This window comes from Myodes glareolus, chromosome 8, assembly GCF_982192425.1.
Source record: "Myodes glareolus chromosome 8, mMyoGla1.1, whole genome shotgun sequence".
Taxonomy (NCBI): Eukaryota; Metazoa; Chordata; class Mammalia; order Rodentia; family Cricetidae; genus Myodes; species Myodes glareolus.
In genome coordinates, this window is record NC_142033.1 from 42342470 (window position 1) to 42362997 (window position 20528).

Genomic DNA, 20528 nt, shown 5'->3' on the forward strand with positions numbered 1-20528 from the left:
ACTTTTTCCATTTCTGAGAGCTAAGAGTCTAGAACAGTTTCTCAAACTGTGGGTTGCGTATTGGATATCCTGAATGCCAGATTCATAACATTACGATTCATAACAGTCACAGAATTACAGTTAGGAAGCAGCAGTGAAATAATTATATGGTTGGGGGTCAGCACAACCTGAGGAGCTATATTAAAGGGTTACAGCATCAGGAAGGCTGAGAACCTCTGCTGTGGAGGAAGGAAGAAGCCCAAATCAACCAGTTTCAGCCTGAATAATTATGGAAGAAGGGCACAGCAGAGTCACTCTGCCTTAGGGGAGCCAAGGATTTGTGCAGGGAGAGCTTGGGAGAGGAGGACTGACCTCACCCCTGCTCCCCTTTGGAGTCTCTCTTTTGACAGTACCCTCTGTGCACACTTCAAAACAAGTACAGATGGCCAACCATCCTCTGAAGACTAATTTGAATTTCCAGATTGGTCACGGGACATGGAATATCATATTAGAAAATGAGGTAAGGCTGTAAGTTTTTATTTTTTCATTTTTCAAGTCAGATGCTGGAGGGAGCACCGGCAGAGGAGCTCAGTCCTCCCTGTATTAGGTTGCAATGTTCACGTGGCAGTAGATCAACAGACCAGGCTAAGAGTCAGGCAGGGCATCCAGGCTGACAGACTCCATTTTCCTGTGTGCTTAAGCACATCCCTGGGTGCCTGCCCAAGGCTCTGGGAGGATGCTTGGCAGGAAATCAACACGAAGCCCATTTGCCATGTAGTTCGGCAGGTAGCAGCAAATGTACCCCGCTCTATGGCTCCTGGCCAGTCCTTCTGGCCTTGGTCTGCTGAGAACCTGCCTTTTACTAGGCTTCTGTTTCTCCCTCTGAGCTTTCTCCAGTGGGCCACAGTGATGTGCACTGAATTGTAGTTGGATTCAAGAATAAATAATAAATAATCATGCATTCTTCAATACTAAAGGAATGCTGATTGACTTCTAGGTAGAGTGTTGTTCAGGTCACATGAGGGTACATGGGGTGTCCATGAAAAGAAAAAAAATGCAACTGAGTGTAATGGAAACAAAATGATTTGTTTTTCATGTTTATTATGTATCGCACTGCCAGGTCTCACTTAGAACCAGTCTGATCCTATTTATTATTGTGTGTGTGTGTATGATGAAGGTGTGGTATGTGTGTGCACAATGACGATGTGGTGTGTGTGTGTGCATGATGAAGGTGTGGTGTGTGTGTGCATGATGATGGTGTGTGTGTGCACAATGACAGTGTGGTGTGTGTGTGCATAATGAAGGTGTGGTGTGTGCGTGTATGAAGAGTGTGTGTGTGCACAATGAAGGTGTGGTGTGTGTGCACAATGACGATGTGTGGGCATGACGATGGTGTGGTGTGGGTGTGCACAATGACGATGTGTGTGTGTGCACGATGACAGTGTGTATGTACATGATGACGATGTGCGTACATGACAACGGTGTGGTGTGGGTATGTGCACGAATTGTTATGTTGTTATGTGAGTGTTAAGGTCTGAACCCCAGTCCTTCCTCATGATTACATAGCAGGCACTTTTAACCACTGAGCCCTCTCTCCAGCACCAGTTCTTCCTGCCTTTCTTTTCCCTTGCTGTGCCTGAGTCTCTGTCAATGAAATAACAGAGGACATAACGAGTGTCCTTTCTTGTCCACGGCTTTCAAATGGCAGCATCCTCTCTACTTCCTCGGGTTGACAGGACTCAGAAGACCGTAAAGCACTAGAGAATGGTGCCATCCAATACTCCTTTTAGACTTGGACACAGGGGAGTCCACAGGACATACGGGATGCTTCCACTTCCAGAGCGCCCTACAGGTTACTGAGTGGGCCTCTTTCCTGAGCTGTGTTGAGGCCAGTATGAACCCAGGTGATGACTAGAGGCAGTTGCTTGCAAGGGGATGTGGGTGGAGCTGGAACAATGGTATCTCCCTTACTTGTGCACAGCAGTTTGAAGCAAAAGACAGTGGAAACCTTACACATGTAAGGTTGCCAGGTAAACATAGACAACTTAGTTAAATTGTGTTTCAGACATGCAATGATTATTTTCTTAGTGTAAGTGTGTCTCGAATAATTTGTAGGATGCATTTATTGAGAGTTCGATTTTAGGGAGTCATCCTGTGAGCTTTTTTGTCTACTGTCTGTTTTCAAGGTGGTTGAGACTTGAACTCAGGACCCCGCATATGCTAGGTAAGCCTTTTACCTCCCTCCAAACTACAAAGGCCTGAAGCCCTTTTCTTATTCACTATAGTTTCTCATATGTTTTGTGTGTGTGTGTGTGTGTGTGTGTGTGTGTGTGTGTGTGCACATAAAGAGCAGAGATTTTCTCCCTCTGCCCCGTGGGTTCCAGGGATCAAACTCAGGTCACAGTCTTGGCGGCAAGTGTTTTTACTGATGTGCCATCTTGCTGGCCCTTGTTTCTAAGTTTAGACTGAATTTAAATAACTTTTTTTCAGTGCTAGGGACCAAACCCAGGACCTGTGCGTGATTTATCCCTGAGCTTTATCTGCCGTCATTTTTAAATTTCTTTTCATCCATTTTTTAATCTGAGACAGTCTCCTTGGGTTGTCAAGGCTGGCCTTGAACTCACGCTGTAACCCAGAGAAGCCTCAAACTTGAAGTCAATCTGCCTCAGGCTCCTCAGTAGCTGGGATTCAGGCCCACATCACCATGCTTGTATCTATGGGCACAGGGTGGTGACCTGACAAGTGTGCACACTGGGTGCATCATGCCAGTGAACGTATCTATGAATACATCGCCTCACACCATTTTTGTGGTGAGAATGTTTCAAGTTTATGCTTCCAGCAATTTTGAAATGTGTGCATTTCCATCACCCGCAGTCACCGTGCTACAAAGACATCTCTGGTAGCCACAGTGTGCCATTAGCTGTGCCTGAAGACCTCAATAAGGGCTCCGCTTGTATTCTTGCTGGGGGCCTGTGTCCTTTAATCTAACCCCTGAGTACAGGAAGCCTCCTGCTGGCCAGGTTCTCCGTTCTGGGCTGTCACAGGAGTGAAAAAAAATGACTTCTGCTGGTTTTCATACAGATTTGTAGGACTGCTGATGGCAGCACCATTCAGAACTTTTAAAAAGTTCTACATTCGTCTCTGAATGTCACAGAAAGATCCAGGCTGGGGAAAGAAAGTAAAGCTTGCGGAAACAATGCACAAAGAGAAGGAAGATATGGACCCCTCTAGGATGTTCCCCAAAGGCCCCTGAGTTGAAGGCTTGCTTCCTAACTTGGAGCTACTGGAAGGTGGTGGAGCCTTTGGGGATGGGGGTCGGGAGAGATGTTAGGTCACTGGAGACCTATCCTTGGAGGGCTGTGAGGTCTTGGCCTTGGCCTCTTCCTCTTTTTTGCCTCCTAGGCCTGTGTGAGAGGGTCGCTCCACTCTCTTGTGCTGTCTCGCTGCATGGCCCAGAGCAACATAGCCAACTCCTCATGGATGAGACCTTATGAAGCTCACATCTGTAATCTCAGCACTCAAGAGGCTGAGGCAGGAGGATTGTTTGAAGAACCCAAGGGCTGTTTTGCAACTGAGGTCTGCGATGGAACCAACCAGAACGCAACCTCTCTGTTATTGTCAGGGTAGGGGCCAGTCTGCTCCTGTAATGTTGTAAATAATAACAACAGCAACAACAGATATTTACAGCATCAGAGCGCATGTAAAATACAATGCTGTCATCATTATGTTTACTCAAACCTGGGGGTGTGCTAAACAGCAGCTAGCATTTCCTGAGCACCTTGTTTGTATCAGACGTGCTGCTGCCAGCTCTTACGCAGGCTGTCTCACGGAATCCCTTTAGAAACCCTGCGAGGCGGGCTTTACCATCATTGCCATGTCGAGCAGATTGCAATAAGAGAGGCCCTAATCCCACAGCCTCAAATTGATGTATAATCACATAAAGGCTGATTCCAGACTCAGCTTTCACGGGGAGAATTTTGTGCTTTGGTGGGAAATTGCATTTTTTTTTATTTTACCGGATTATGAGATTCTGAATGTAGGAAGCAATTTTACCACCGTACAAATTATGGAAGGCTGTGCAAAGCCATCTCTCTGCAGACACGTAGACGGATTTTAGGCGAGTTTTGCAGGTGGAGGGTAGTTTGCCCCACCCCCTGGTTGGCAAGCTTGGGTCTATTTGCAACTCTGATTCAACATTCTTTCTCTGGTTTTCTTTACAGCTGGCGATAACACCTGCCTGTTTTCCTCATTTAATTAATGAGCTAAATAAGACCTGTATTAGGTGCTTATTTTGTATCAGCATGAGAGTCATGATTTTTATCTTTTTGTTTCATCTTTTTAAAAAAAATTATCCTTGAACAGTGTTTTGTTTGCTCGCTTGCTTTTTTTTTTTTAATAGTTTAATTTTTTAATTCTAGTTGTGTGTGCACACGGAGGCAAGAGGACAACCTGCAGGCGTGAATCAGTTCTCCGTCCACCTTGGGTGTCCTGGAGATTGAACTCGGGTAGTCAGGCTTGGTAGCATGTGCCTTTGCCCGTGGAGCCATCCCGCTAGCACTGTCGGCTTCTTTCCTGAGACAGAGTCTCACGTAGCCTAGGCTTGCCTCCAATCCATAGCGAATTGTCTTCCTGGGGTCACGTGGGAGAGTATGAATGTATGAGGCTGTCTGTTTGGTGATCTAGGCTTCATAGGGCTCTCAGCAGGAGCATTTTCAAATAGGTCTTGGAGGGATGGCTTGTCTTTTATGACCCAGATATTCTGATGAAGTGACCAAATAAGAAACACTGGGCTCATGAAACAACGTACACTCAAGATCCACAGTCTAGTAGAAACACAAGCCATTCTGTCTTTGTCGGGTAGAATAAAGGCACGGGCTGGTGAGGGGTCTCTGAGCAGCCTTTTCTGCCCTGAGGAGGGGTAGAAAGGACTCTGGATTTGCTGAGCCTTCTGGGCTGGGCGGAATAACAGGCGAGCACAGGGCAGAGAGGAAGCCGTAAGCAGCTAGAGGGGACATCAAGCTGGGCAGCACGTGAGACCTCAGCGTAAGCCACGAGGTGAGAAAACATCCAAGGAAACACATCACCCAACAAGGCTGCTCAAATGACCCATGTGGATGTACCTTGCTCTCACTCTCATTGGACAGAATTTCCAGGGCTTCCAGGTGTGACAAACCTTGATATTCATCAAAAAGCAACCCGTAGTGTGCAGTCCTCTCCACTGTGAGCTGCTGGGCCAGCCTCTGCTTCTCCTTCTCCTTGGCCTCTCTCAGCATCTGCAGAGACACAATGATCATGCACTAGACAGCTCCTTCTACACTGCCTTCCTGTGCAAGATACAGAGGGGGCGGGGAAGATGGACATTATTTGAAAAACCACCTTTATCACTTGGGATTTCTCAAAATGATTCTTTGTGAGTAGGTAGTAGTGGGTTCTCCCCCATGACCTCACTAGCTCTGAGTGAGTGGTTTGGTTTCCAGTTCCAGGTATAATTTCCCTGTTATTGAGAGGACATCAGGTCCAACTAGAAAGCTGTTGGTTACTGCCTAGGTATCTGTGCCACTATTACACCCTTCCCAATGCTGGTCACTGCTTTAGTTCATGGGCATCAGAACTGGGTAGAACTATGCCTTGGAAGCTTGCATGGTGCCTTCTGTTACCATAAAAAATTAGTCCTCAGGGAAGAGTTTTTCAGGTTCCCCATGAAGTCTTATCACCATGGCTACCGAAACAAGGCACGAACAAAGACAACACCAATGAATATGCTAATGTGAAGGGAGGAGCTTGTGGGGCCTCAACCCTATGCAAAAATTTATAGGCAACTAAGGAATACTGAGAAAAATAGTCTTCCCAGGGAAGGGCCCCCAAATATCCCAAACCGAATGGTCAGTCTGAAAACATATATATAAACAGACTAAGCAGGTTGTGTTTATATACTTAGAAATTATACACATGCACACATTACAGTAATTAAGGAAATAAACACACACATGTTAATGAAATAGAGGCCACAAATTTGAGAGAGAGTAAGGGGCCCATGGAAAGGGCTAGAGGGAGGAAAAGGAGGGGGAAGACATTGTAATTATATCTTATTTTAAAAGTACATTTTAAAAGAATGGTAAATAGATATGCGATTGGTACTGTTTACTAATGTTTACCTGTTCTGTTTCATTTTTCCTCTGAGCCAAACAAATCAAGCCTCAGAGCCTAGTAGTAAGAGCAAAAGGAAGCACACATGGGCTTTGGCTGCTGCCCACTGAGGTCTTCCCACACGAGGTTGATTCTTTCCTCAAGTGTCCACATTTTCAATACTGACAGTTTTCAGTGCACTGGATGAATAAAGTGAGGAAATGACTGCTCCGAGGGGTGGTTGAGGAGGTGATTATTGTAGATATGAGAGAGAGAACTGCCAGAGGCAGTGGATGAGTCCAGAGTGGGAGAGGAAGTAATAGACAAACATGGCCGGCTGGTAGACTTAATGCAGCCACGACAGGAGAGAGACGGGGAGAGCGAGAGAGGAAGGAAAGAGAGACAGCAAAGAGGAGAGAGGGCCAAGAGCAAAGGGGGGGGGGAGAGAGAGAGAGAGAGAGAGAGAGAGAGAGAGAGAGAGAGAGGAAGCAAAGAGCAAAAAGAGAGCGTGGCAGAAAGGGCAGAAATGGCGGGGCTATACAGGAATGAGAAGCTGGAGGAAGGGAAGCCCACAGACTGAAGAAGTTTGGGGTACAGGGGTGGGGAGGTGGGGTGGGAAGAGCTGAGAGGAACCACAGGTACTGAGTGTGCCTGGAGGCCAGCATGCACTTTGTATGCCAACAGCACCACAGTTAGCCTGACACTGGGAAATGCCAATTCTTTGTTATCTTACTGAGAATTCTGTGCCCAGGCAGATTTCAAAACAGAAAGAGGCTGGCCTGAGTTTCCTCTATTAAATTAAAAAAAAAAATTCTCATGGATGAAGCACGAGACGACTTCAATGAGAAGAGTTAATAAATGAACACCGAATAGAAATCGGCTTATAGATGTTTGGGAGGAATTTCCGTTCACATTAATAACTTCTGTCTTTCCTTCCTCCCTTCCCTTCTTTTCTCCTTTCCTCTCCTTTCCCTTCACTTCCCTTCCTCTTCCCTCCTATCACCTACATTTGCAGTGTTGGAGATGGAACCCAGGCCTTGTGTACACTAAGAAAGGGACTCCCCCCAGCCCCTCCAGTTATTTTGTTGTTTAAATACAGAGACGACAGAATGGACATGGTCTATCCATTATTAACAATACTCTGCACTTGCTTGCTTTGGTGCTAGGCATCTTTTATTTGATTTCTCATTAAGTTTACAAGGACATTAAGTTTATGGAGTCCTTTAATATCTGCAGAGAGCCCCATAAATACACGGGCCAAGGCCACAAGGTCACATGGGGGAAGATCATCCAGGAATAGAGGCTGGTGTTTATTATGTGCCAATAAAACAGGCAGCCTCATTTTCCTTTGGGGTTCTTAAGGTTGTTAGCCAAGAACTAACTCGCTAGGCCGTGGAAGGAATTCTCTCTCCTGTCTCTCTTGAGGACTAAATTAGTAAGGTTCTGACTGTTAAGATTTTCAAAATAACCCAGTGAAACCATCACTGGTAAGGTTTAACACTTGTAATAAAACTCAGCAGCTGCCCTGACTTCAGAGCATTAGGGGTGGAGGTGGGGTTGTCCTACTGGCATTAGTTGACAATACCCAGAGGACCCATGCCCTCTCCAATCTCCTTAAGCTGTGTGGAATCTGGCACACTTCCAAACAGTCTTCCCTTTGGTCCTCCTTCACTGGGGCTCTGACATGCACCTGCTCTGATGGTCCTCCCAGGCCCCAATGGTCCTCCTTCACTGGGCTCTGACAGGAACCTGCTCTGATGGTCCTCCCAGGCCCTCCTTCACTGGACTCTGACAGGAACCTGCTCTGATGGTCCTCCCAGGCCCCAATGGTCCTCCTTCACTGGGCTCTGACAGGAACCTGCTCTGATGGTCCTCCCAGGCCCCAATGGTCCTCCTTCACTGGACTCTGATGTGAACCTGCTCTGATGGTCCTCCCAGGCCCCATTGATCCTCCTACACTGGACTCTGATGTGAACCTGCTCTGATGGTCCTCCCAGGTCCCACTGGTCCTCCATCACTGGGCTCTGACAGGAACTTGCTCTGATGGTCCTCCCAGGCTTCCGAAGTTTCCTGCCTATTTTCTCTCAGATAGTAAATCCTTGAACATCTCAGCCCACCTCACGATCTACTCTGTGAGAAACAAGAGCGATCCACTGGCTGAAAGGCTTCCCTGTCCTAGGTCCTCCCTCCGCCACTCTCTTTTCACCAGAGTAGCCACAGTGATCCCTTCTGAGCCCAGGTCAGTTTCCGTCACCCTCTCCCAATGCTGCAGCAGCCCCCCCCCCCCCGCTCACTGACAGCCCTGCACATGCCCTCCCTGAGGCGTCAACATCTGCAGCCATTGCCACCCTGTTCTCGTCTTTGACAACTCCCATTGTGGCTCACTCTTTCAACTGTAGCGTCCTCGCTGGCCTTAGTGGGCGCTGGGCAACACATTGCCCTGCACGGTGCAGCCTTTTAAATATAGCTAGCCGACAGCTGTGACCAAAAAAATTATGGTAGTTTGGGAAAGGAACTCAGGCCCCCTCTTCATTTTACAACAAAGGTAGCTAGAATTTGCCAGATTTTAGACTCAAGTTTTACAGATCCAACATCATCATCATCATCTTACCTGGAACAGAAGTTATACATGTATGTACACATGTGTGTCTTTATCAGGTTCTGTGCTAGCTCGTGTAACTGTCACAGCATAGTTATTAGGAAGTATTGCTGTCACCTCGTTGCACAGGGGATAAACTGAGGCACAGAGCTGGAAAGCGTGGAAAGATCATCAACAGATTACTAAATAAATAAGTATGATAAGTATGCAAGTGTGACCAATATGCTGCCCTTTGGCGAGAGAGAGGGAGGGAGGGGGAGAGAGAGAGAGAGCGCACACGCATGTACATATGTTCCATCTATATGCACAGCAACATGCATGCTCCTATACCCAAATGCGTATTTATCACAATGTCTGTGTTTACTGACAGTGTGCACAAGGGACCATTAACAGTGCTTGCTTCCCATGAGGATTTCAGTGGAGTGTGTTAGAAACTTAGCTTTTTTTCTACTTTTTGTGCCACTCAAGTTTGAATGCGTGTTTTGACTTCATTGGCCGAAAGGAGAAAATCGATAGAGGATCTAGTCCAACCTGGGACAAGGACACGGTTCTCTCCATCAGCGTCTTGGTGCGCTTAAACCCTGGGTCGCTTTCTGCGAGGACATTCATGGTTTTCTTTCCAATGAATTCTAGAGCATCCAGACCTCCGCTTAAGACGCTTTTGCCCTGCAAATGAGAAAACCACATGAGATTAGATTTTCCTACAGCTTGCTGTTTTGCAGTGGCCCGCAGTTCCCATGTACCCGTCACTCTCTTCAAATACTAAATCAATAGAAAGCCACAAGTTTCCCACACCATGAGATTGAACATCTATATACATTCTGTTTGTTTTTCTTGAAAAACCATGTGTTGTATAACTGTGGTATTATTTAAAAAATGGTGCTGAAGTGGGGAAACAGTGCACATCAGGGATTTGCGTCAGTAGCTCTGGGCTATCAATAGATATGTATCTAAGATATAAAATTAACAAATGACCCAATTGCCTTGTTTGTTTGAAAGAATTTTAGTATAAGTAATAGCATTATTTGGGGTGGGTTATTAAAATGTCAAATACGCAGGCTGATTTAGATGATTTTTTTAATCCAGGGTCCCTAAGCAGCAGCCCCTCAGGCTGTTTCAGATGGTTCTTGCGTACTTTCGGAAACCGGTGAACACCAAATATAATTAGTACATTAATGAAGGAAGACAGCTTGCCTTCCATGGACCTCTAGGTGTAGAAATTGTTCTGTTAGTCAGGTGTCACTCTGGAAAATCCCTTTGCCAGACATTGTCTTCCTCTTAGCGGAAATTAGAACAACCGAGGCGTGCACACACTGCTCAGATGAACAGAATCACATTGCTCTGAAGCCTCCGGACAGAATCGCAGCAAAACAACATGAATTGCAACCTGCAAACATCTGTATTTTTCTCACCTTACATGAAAATGCCAGATTTTATTTTTATATCATCTATATGTGCTTTTCAATCACCATAATTACTTAAACGGCAGTTTTCAACCTTGCTGAGTGGATTCACTTTATCAGACATTTCCATTTCTGGCATTTAGAATTTGTTTTCAAATCTGAGACCAAATCAATACTTACACAATGGAATCAGATTGGTAAAGCAGACACTTTGAAGGATGCTAGGGCTTCACTCTAAAGTGTCCCCTACTGGCTCATGAACATCCTTGGTCCTCAGCTACTCGTGTTATTTGAGGAAGTTCTAGAAACTTCAGGAGGTGGAGCCTCATTGGAGGAAGTATGCTACTGGGGGGTGTCCCTTAAAGGTTATATTTAGGCTTCAGTCCTTCCTCTTTCTCTGCATCCCGGCTGCCAGAAGGCAAAGAGCCCCCTGTGTTCTTACTCCCACTCCCGCAACGTCCTGTCCAAGCACGTGGGGCCAAGCAGCTGTGGCCAAAGCCTCTCAAACCACAAGCAAAACCTTCTTCCCTGTGTTATTTCTGCTAGGCGTTTTGTACCAGCAACGATAAAAGCAACTAATACAGAGGACGGTGGCTCCTCAGCAGCTGGTACTTTCGTGCGCTTTTTTTTACCGGGACCCCAACAGCCTGCCACATGAGGTCGTAGAGAATAAAGTGCAAACAGGAAGCATATGTGCATTGCTGGGCGAGGGCAACAGATGGGGTGGGGACTGTGGGAAGGGGGCCGTGCAGGTTCAGGAGGACACGGGAAGGGAGCTGAGGATGTGGACGGTGGATCGATTGCTCAGGACTGGCAAGATGGCTCCTTGGGTAAAGGCAATTGTACTGTGTGAGTTCCATGCCCAGAAACCACATAAAGCAGAAGGAGAGAATTGACTCCATAAAGCTGTTCTCTCATGTTCATAGGAGAATCACAGTACAGGTGCCCCTCCCCTATCACATGCGTACACAATAATTAATTTAATTTAAAAAAGGGGGGGGGGTGACAAGCCATGAGGTCGTGTTTTTAAGCCAGAGTTACCAAGTGAGTTTCCTCCACTCCCACGTTCAAGGGTGCCTTGAACGGCTCTGCCGCAGGACTCCTAAAACATTCTTAGTATTCCTCCTTCTTCCTGCCCAGCCTAGGGGTCTTGAGATGCAAGTACAGAACAGTCATTTTCTTTACAGCTGGCAGACTTTCCCTCTAACAACTGTGTGAGATAACGTCCCCTGCTTGTCTATAGTCCCCTTTTCTCCCATAGTGCACTGCACTCCACTGTTGAACTCTGGCGTCAGCTCTTGGTTCCTGGTGCACACGGAGGACAATCACCTCTCTTTAAAGTCACAAACAGATAAGTAATTTAAAAGGACATGAGCCAAATTTTAGAAAATCTAGTTAGTTTGTGCTAGATAGTAGATTGAGTCTTTTCTTCCTGGCCCTGAGGACCAGCTAGCTCCCTCATCTCACCTGGGGTGCCTCGGCTTCCTTTCAACACTATCAGCGTTTTGTTGTCAATAGGAGAACAAGCTTCCTTCAGAAGTGAGGATGGTTATGTATCCATCTTTTTAAAAATCAACTTAAGTAAAGATGAATAAATAAACAGGAAGGGCAGGACTTGCAGGGATACATTAGGGTTCTGCAAGGAAGGGCAGAGTAGGGGCTGCAGGGGTATGGCAGGGCGGGTCTCTGGGCTATTCCTCCTGACTTGTTACGATTTGTATGTAGGCTATTTCATAATTTTAAGAAAACTGAGACATGATCCAGGAAGAGCAGCTGTCCCGGCTCTGAGTTCCTTCCTCCACCCAGATGTTACCCTTGCAGCTGCTGGGAAGGACACTGTTAAATCAGATTGGGGGAAAATGTCCCTTCTAAATCACTCTCTTCTTTTAAACATGGGCTGTATTTCATCTTGCCCTTATTACTTCAGATCCAAGGTCATACCTACTCTGTAGCAAAACAGCATAACAAACTGTAATCCAAAGTCATGAGCAAGGCTGCCTTTTCTCTGATGTATCTGGGTCACGAGATGGAGAGATCAAAAGAAATGAGCCACTAGGGAAAACAGGACCAGCTCGGGACTCACAGTGTTTTGAACTGCGTTGGTGAGGGCTGACAGCATGCCCCTCGACCCTGCTGCCCCTGGTGGAGGAGAAGTGTGGGGGCCTCCGGCAGGGTCCTGATCTGGAGTCACATCTGTCACAGCAAGAGAGAAGACCCCGTTAGAATGTGTTTTGCTGATCTGAACTTGGGCTTTTTTCCCCCACTGTGCAGTTGTGCACACAGCATAATAAAATCCCCTGAACACTAGGTGAACACACCACTCACTTTCAGAGAGTCCGTTGTCGGCATCAGTTGGGACCCCTTCAGGAGATCTGGAATTAGCACTGTGGATTCGTAGGGTTGCCCCAGCCTTTTCTTTGACTGCTGTTAATCCATGACCTGTAGGGAAATAAATATATAGTTGACAGATACATTAGAAGCCCACATGGTCTCTAACCCCTGGGCTGATCTCACAAAACCACACAAACCCATCTGGCCTTGTGGGTGTCCACCCTGAATAAAACAAAATATTCAGCAGCATGGCATTTAGATTCCCTGGGTTAGGGCCCAAGGATGAGCTCAGCTTGGTCAAGGCTGAGGGACCATAAAGATGCCACCCTCCTTTTGTGACTCAGTTTCCTTACTATGTATCCAGACCCATTTGCCTTCTGCCTCTCACACTGACTGTCTTTCACACTAAGATTCCAAATTCAAGCCAGCGTTTTTGAATGGCATGGCTGTCTCATCTTTCTCATGCTTTTCTAAGTGTCTCGTGACTGACACTCCATTCGTTTTCGTTGTTGCTTGTTTTTTGAGGTCCTAGCATGTCGCAGGTGCTCAGTTAACCCGGGCTGAACTGAAGTCAGATGAGTTTCAGTACATTTCAGTACATGTGTGAACCTAGGCATGGTGGCACACGTCCATGATCCCAACACTCAGGAGGCCGAGGCAGAAGGATGCAAGTTTGAGGTTAGCCTGGTCTACATAGCATTATAGGTCAGTGCGAGCTACCTAGCAAGCTCCTGTCTTAAAGCAAAGCAAAACAAAATAAAGCCCCCAAATCAAATCAAATCAAAACGGACGAACAAACAAACAAACAAAACCCACTGCATTTTCTTAAAAGTGCACCATGAGGAATCTTGGACTGACCTGAAGGTTCTAAATTAAAAAGGTCAGTCAGTGGGAAAATCAGGAAGCAAACAGTACAAAATAGACTGAAGGTCACTGGTTTTATCCCACTGGGCAGCTAACACCTGTATTTCTAAGAAGGGGCGGTCCTTTATTTCCAAGCCACTGACTTACAAAGTCCTTGATGAATACAGAGCAGACCTTCTCAACCACTGAGCAAAAATCAACCCTTGACTTGGTAGGAAACAGTCTTGTCCCCATTTCATCCAAAGACAGCCTGACATCCTCCACTAAGATGAGCCGTAGCCTTTCTGTATTGCCAGACAGGATGAAGCAACCAAAACATGTGTGATCCTCATGGCTATCCAAGTTCTAGAAGGAAAAGCGGCCTGTATTATCTCCATCTGGTTGCCTGCCACCTGCCTTGGCATGCAAGAAGAAAGGAAGGACGTCTCCAGGGACCTTGGGTTGTTCAAACACGAGGCAGTGGTAATCATAAAACCTATGGGCAAAGTGCCAAATCAGAACAAAGCAGAACCAGTCAAAATCACAAAACATGTCCAAATGACTCATGTTCATCCATTTCCAGAGTTAGAGGAAGATACAGATGAATCCAAAGAGTAGTATTCTGTACCTGATGTCAAGACCTACAACCCATATAAAAATCTGGAGGTGGAGGCATGAGTTTGTAGTCTCAGAACTAGGGATGCCGGGAGAGACAGGTGAATCCCTGGGGCCTGATGGTCAGACATTCTGATCAAATTCGTAAGTTGCAGGCCAAGTGAACCATGCTGTCCCCAAAGGCAAGGTGGACAGCATCCTGAGGAATGGCTTCTGAGGCTAACTCTGGCCCCTGCACATACTCACACATGCACACCCACATACCAACGCATGCTATACACAAAATGCTATTTTATCAATTAGAACCTGATTTATCAAAGCAGCCTCAGCACAAGGCAATGGTATTTTCGTTGGTTCCAGCGAAGATCATTTGTCATCACAGATTACCTACAACCCCTGAAAACCTAGGAAACATGATTTACAACCTTAATTACAATAGGAATATGTGCCCACACTCATGCAGATAATTAAATACAGCTCAGACTCATTACTGAGTTACTTGAAAAAACAAACTGCAAAGCCTACGACTTAATTATAAGCTTTCAATCTGGCTTGAATTAATTCTTTCTAGCCTCCAATGAATTCCAAGCATTTCAATAGAATTTCATCAAAATTTCAGCAAACATTTAAGTCATTGACTTCAGATTCTTTAAGGTCTTTTTTTTTAAAAACAACAACAACAACAACAACAAACAAGACAAATAACAAGAACAAAAAGACTGCACAGGCAAATCTCCAGCCAGGATGCACAGCTATCGATCTCTGAGAGCACCAAACAGAGTAAGTGAGCTCTGGAGGCTGTGGGTGGGGGCACAGCCTGATCTGGGAGCTCAGGAAGCTTTACATCATCATCACCCTTTGACCTTCTGCATCCCTGGCAGGTTAGGATCCTGTCTGTTTCTCTGTAGGGAAGAACAGCCTCTCCTCATCTCAGAGCACAGAGGACTATCAGTTTGTAGTTCCAGCACCTGGAAGGCAGAGGTAGGAGGATCAGGAGTTCAAGACCAGTGTCAGCTATCTAACAAGTGCAAGGCCTACCTGGGCTACGTGAGACACTGTCTCAAACAACACAAACCGAAAAAAGGGGGAGAGAGCCTCACAAATGACCGCCTACAAGTGTGCATGAACTGTCTCTAGAACAATCCCTTTGTTTTAGGGCTGAAATAGTTTTTATGTGCATGTAAGCAAGGTGTATTTAGTTGAACAGAGATAACAAGAAGCTGCTGCTCTCTGATTAACAGTTCTAATTGTTTGTATGTGAGTAAAAGAAAATATTTTCTGAATTCTACTAGAAACTCAAAGTTAAGTTTTATGTTTCCCCAAAAGCTGTAGGTTTTATATATATATGTAGAGATTGCCACACCCTACATAAGCCAAGTCACTTCTAAAGCTTGTCTTAGTGTGACATCTAGTGCCCAGAAGAAGGAAATCATAGCAGAGCCTCTGGCACTTTGATGACTCCATTTTCGGCAAGAGAAAGACAACAAAAGTATGCGACACTAGTTAGCGTAATTTGTGGATTAACTTCACACCACCACTAGCTATCCTAAAACGCAGAAGGCCCCAGAATCCCAAGGCTTTGAGGCTGGGGCTGGGGCTGGTTTCTGTGCTGCAGTAGAAGGTGAGCACTGGAAAGCAAAACCAACAACCAAAGCAAAACCAGAGAAACAACAAACCCAAATCAAACACCATGACTGCAAGACCGGAGCAGGACAGCATCACTTAGAAGCCCTCAGCGGTCAGCTGGTACTTCGGTCACCTGTACTGACTCTCTAAGGTCAAGCAGTCCGCACCGAAGTCAACCTAGGAACGTTGGTTCCACCACTTCTCAGCTGGGCGATGTTAATTAATTCACCTCTTGTGTCCCTGCCGCTGTGCTTTCTCTGCCAGGAGAATTATAATATATACGTTCTAGAAATTAAGAGGTGACGTTACATCCCTTCCATAACTGAGAAAACGGAGGGCTGTCAAGACGGCATCACTTGCTCCTGAGTTGATAGGTGGTGGCAGGATTCAAACCCAGTCCGTATGACACCAGAACTAACATGTGTGCTCCCTACACACCGAGGAAGTTGTATGTGCCAGTCATAGCGAGTGCCGTTTAACCTTGATTCTCTAACTCCTCAGAAGTCAGAGCCTCAGTCAAGAACTTTCTCCTCTAAAGCATTTTGATTTTGAATTTGACTTACCTCACTGTGACTGAGGGAAAGGGGAAGTTCACCTTCTCAGGGCAACCTCACTCCTGCTACCTTGCCCAGCCCGTGCCTTACAGGGCCAGGGCTTACAGTGTGGAATCACCCGCGCTGTAAGTTGCGCTGGGGCTGCGGTTGACTTGGGGCCATGAGGCCTGGGGTGATACCACACACCAGTTTCATTTCCTTCTTAAGTCCTCTTCTTGTTATAACAAGTAGCCGAACGTAGTTTGCTTGTTTCCTCGTTTTTAGAAAAACGTGCAGTTGACGTTGCCTTGCTCAACTAAAGCAAACTAAAGGCAGCTTTAAAAACATGCCAACCAACTTTCCTTCTGAAAACCTCTTCCCTCTCCAACATGATGGCCAAGGGTCTCTGAAGTCAAATACTCACCCAGACCCCTACCCTAGGGACAGGATGAATGCTAAGTGTTATTGAACTAACAGTGTTTGCATTAAAGTCCACCAGAAATCCACCAGGCTTGTTTCTAATACAGAGATTGCAAAGCACTGTGGGAAACAGTAGCATCAGTCCCATCACCCTTTCCATAGCTGACCCTGTGATGGCTCTTCTTGGCTGCCTTGACTTGACTACATCTGGAATTAACTAAAATACAAATGGTTGAGCACACTTGTGAGACTTTTTTTTTTTTCTTAACTAAATCCTTTGAAGTTGGAAGACTCACTTCTAATCCAGATCTTTTGAGGTGGGAAGATCCACCTTTTGTCTGGGCCACACCTTCTGCGGGCAGCCTGTATAAAGGACATGGCAGAGGGAAGCTAGCCCATCCCCTCACTGACATTAGAGCTTGCTTCTTTGGGATTCAGAAGACCAGTTGAGACAACCAGCCTTGTGGACTGGACAACTGCTGGATTCTTAGGCTTTCCACTGGTGGACAGCCATTGTGGGGCTAGCTGAACCACAGTCTGTAAACCAAGCAACGCTAATAAGTTTCTATCTATATTCACATCTATATTCATTCTATAAGTTCTGTTCCTCTAGAGAAACCTGGCTGATACAGGGTTCTCTAAAATCCTTAACCCTCAGGAATGTTTACATCGTCAGCATCACTTCACAATAAATGGAGAGATATAAAATATAAAAACTCCCTTGCAGCTAATAGTGATTTGTACAGAGGGGAGTTTTCACAGTAGCACCGCTTGGATGTTCGCCATTCTTTGTAATAAACACTGGTGTATTTGGACAGGTGGGGGGTGCCATTAGGATGTGAGAAACTGCACCTAGGGCAAGGATGGAAACGAGAAGAATGGGTTCTGAGAGAGTAAATACCTTCGTACAACCCAGATGCATTCTGGAAATTCTCGCCTTGGATGTGCAGAGCCCTAAAACTGTCACAGCCAACTTTTCAAATAAACACTCAGGCCTTCGGTGGATCTAGTAGTAAATTTCTCCATTCTGTAGTAGTTTGGTTCTGGAATCTTCATGTCTTGGCACTGCCAGCTCTCGTTTGGAAGACTGGACCACTGCTTTATTCTCAACAATACATTCTATTTTTTAATTTTTTTTTTGTTTTGTTTTGCTTTTTTTCGATCTGTAGCTAGCAGTTAAAAGGACCGCCCGCAATGGGCAGGCGGCCCCAGTTATGCGCTAGCAATGATATAGCGCCGCAGCTTAACCCCTGGCACCACGTGGAGGAGTGCCGGGGGCTCAAAGGCAGCGCGTTCAACAATACATTCTAAAGGTAAGCTATGTCCACAAAGTGCTTGCAGAAAGTCAGAGCTGATTTTCATGATATCGCTTTGAAGTTATCAATATTATTAATTCTTTGGTCATTTTTCTGAATTTTTGGCATTTTCTCCCTTTGGTTTCTATATGGAATGATGGAGATTTTTATTGCATTTTATGAATTTTCCCACAGGCATGAGCGGCAGATGATTAAGTCCTCCTAGACTATGACACAATTTGTCTGTGAGTGGCACAAATGACTTTTAAGAGGGACGGTCCCGGGCTGGAGAGATGACTCAGTGGTTAAGAGCACTGGCTGCTCTTCCAGAGGTCCTGAGTTCAATTCCCAACAACCGCATGGTGGCTCACAACCATCTATAATGAGATCTGGTGCCCTCTTCTGGCCTGCAGACATACATGCAGACAGAACACTGTACATGATAAATAATCTTAAGAAATAAATAAATGAATAAAAAGAGGGGGAGTCCCCTGAAAAGAACTGTTGGCTGAGAAATTTGATTCCACATATACATTGAAACGGTTGTTTCTTTTTTTTTTTTTCACAATAAGCCACAAGACAAGATATAACCATGCAGAGGAGACAGACGCCCAGCAGTGTGCTGATGTTTCCAGTCGGCCCAGTGGCCCAGTGGCTACACTACGTAATTCCTTCTGCAGGTGACTATGAGGTGGAAAGTGGGAAGGGACCTTAGTCTTTCTCAAGTTCCCTGCTCACTCTTTTTCAAATAGAGAACCTAGGTGTCACAAAGCGCACCTGCTAGGTGTAGCTACTGTGTCACGGTGTCTTACCACGACAGGTTAGAGGAACTCAAGGCTTGAGTCTCATGTCCTAGAAGCATGGTTCAGTGTTCACTCCAAGAAAGCACCACCTTCCAATGTTTCTGTTCTGCTTTCTTTCCTGCCAACTCTGAAGACTCACACCCTGTACTGCAGTATCCTGCCTTGTGAGCTTCGCTTGTGTGTCTAGCACTGTGGGCAGCCATATGTGAAGGACTGTGTTCTGCTGCCTCTCTGCAAATGGATTACCCTGGGGGTAACAAGAGGCTTTGAGTGGAAATCAATCGCAGTTGAATGTGGTTACTTTCTTTCTTTCCTGTCTGCAGGCAATTTATAAATCTTCAAGAGCGTCTCTGTGGCTATGAGTGCCCTGCCTTCTAATAAGTTTCTTTGCCTCACAATGATAAACTGCTCATGCAGCAAAGGCCTGGGATTGCCCTTGTTTTTGAATGTCATGGAAGTTACCTCTCAACACCAAATTAGCAGCTCAGGCAGGAACCTATAACTTAAAAAAAAAGTGTTTTTCTATTTCTAAATCTTTATATATATATATATATATATATATGTATATATATATATTTACAATTTTACATATGTACACTTGGCGTACTTACTGATTAACCTCACCTACCACTCCTCACCCACTCATATCTCTGTGTGTGTGCGTGTATGTGCACGCGCGCGCACACACACACACACTCATGCATTTGTATGTGTTCCACTGAGATTAATCAGAGCAGCCCGTGTGACCATGGATTTGGAGCATCAGGAGCAATGGAACCCATAACTTCACAGAATCCCTATTCACCGATGGTCCCACTCCAACTCCTACTCCGGCAGTGACTTTTCCATTGTCTTTTGAGAATCCAAGTCCCGACCGCTCCTTTCTGGTTCCAGCCTTGAGACCCCTAACACCATCTCCTCTCATGCTGTTTAGTTCTGTGTAAGCTCTGCAAAAAAATTCACCTATGTTTAAAGTGTACTGATTTTAGGGTAGTTCAACACACACAAATCAATCAGTGCAAGCACAGTATAGAAACAGATTCAAGGACAGAAAAAGCAGCATCCATTGCTGTTACTTGGGATCTGTGATGGTTAATGCTGGTTATCAACTTCACCGGATTAAGAAACACCTAGACAAATACTGGATGTCTTTGGATGTGTCTTTGATGGTGTTCTCCAGAGAGGGTTGATGATTAATCCCTTGATGAATTTCCAGAATAACATTGCTGGGAGGTGATGAAAAGAGCCAATGTGGAGGAAATGAGTCTCATGGAGTGTGTCCTTGGAACTCTATTCAGTTTGTCTCCCTCCTGAGTTCCCCCTGTCCTGCCTTCTGTGTCTATAAGGTGAGAAAGAATTTCCCCTGAAACAGGCTCCTGTCACCATGGTGACCTCATCCTGGATGCAGCAACACTGAGGCCAGTGACCACAGAGTGCACCTCTGAAGTCCTGGCCAACGTGTGGTTCCTCCCTTTAAGTTACCCTCAGGCATTTGGCCACAGTGGCGCAAAGGTCACTATTACAGCCCATTGCTGTCAAGTACATTGTAGAGCTACACTAGCTATGCTATGCATTGACTGGACGTCTATAAAATATGCGCTGAGAGCAATCCAGGAAGGATACTCAGTGACATTTCTTCTGTAGTCACTGGGGCAGTGACAGTGAGTGGTGATGAATAATGCTAGTATTAGCTTCCCTAAAGTTTGTCCAATGACACCGAGTGGTCAATACCTCTACCTGGACTCTTGACCCAAAGGGGCTGTAAGACGGTAAGTGTAGACTGATTTTAAGTCTCCAAAATTTTTGTGTAGCGTTGTTGTTTATTTGTTTTGTTTTGTTTGAGACAGGGTTTCTCTGTGTGGCTTTGGCTGTCCTGGAATACAGACTCACAGAGATCCTCCTGCCTCTGCCTCCGAGTGCTGGGATTAGAGGGGTGTGCCATCATCATCACCCAC

At 45.7% G+C, this 20528-nt stretch overlaps 1 protein-coding gene and 1 non-coding gene across 2 annotated transcripts in view; both read right to left on the reverse strand.

The window, feature by feature from the left end:
* Positions 1-20528, reverse strand: part of Fam114a1 (family with sequence similarity 114 member A1) — a 73587-nt gene that overhangs the window by 22522 nt on the left and 30537 nt on the right. Inside the window, exons 4-7 of the mRNA XM_048414929.3 lie at positions 12433-12546; positions 12191-12300; positions 9236-9370; positions 5100-5252 (exon numbers count right to left, since the gene is read on the reverse strand). Of these exons, the coding sequence (XP_048270886.3) occupies positions 5100-5252; positions 9236-9370; positions 12191-12300; positions 12433-12546 (512 nt within the window). The remainder of the gene's footprint in view (positions 1-5099; positions 5253-9235; positions 9371-12190; positions 12301-12432; positions 12547-20528) is intronic.
* Positions 17637-17767, reverse strand: LOC125387668 (small nucleolar RNA SNORA76). Its single transcript, XR_007227950.3, has one exon. It is a non-coding gene; the product is annotated as a small nucleolar RNA SNORA76 (small nucleolar RNA).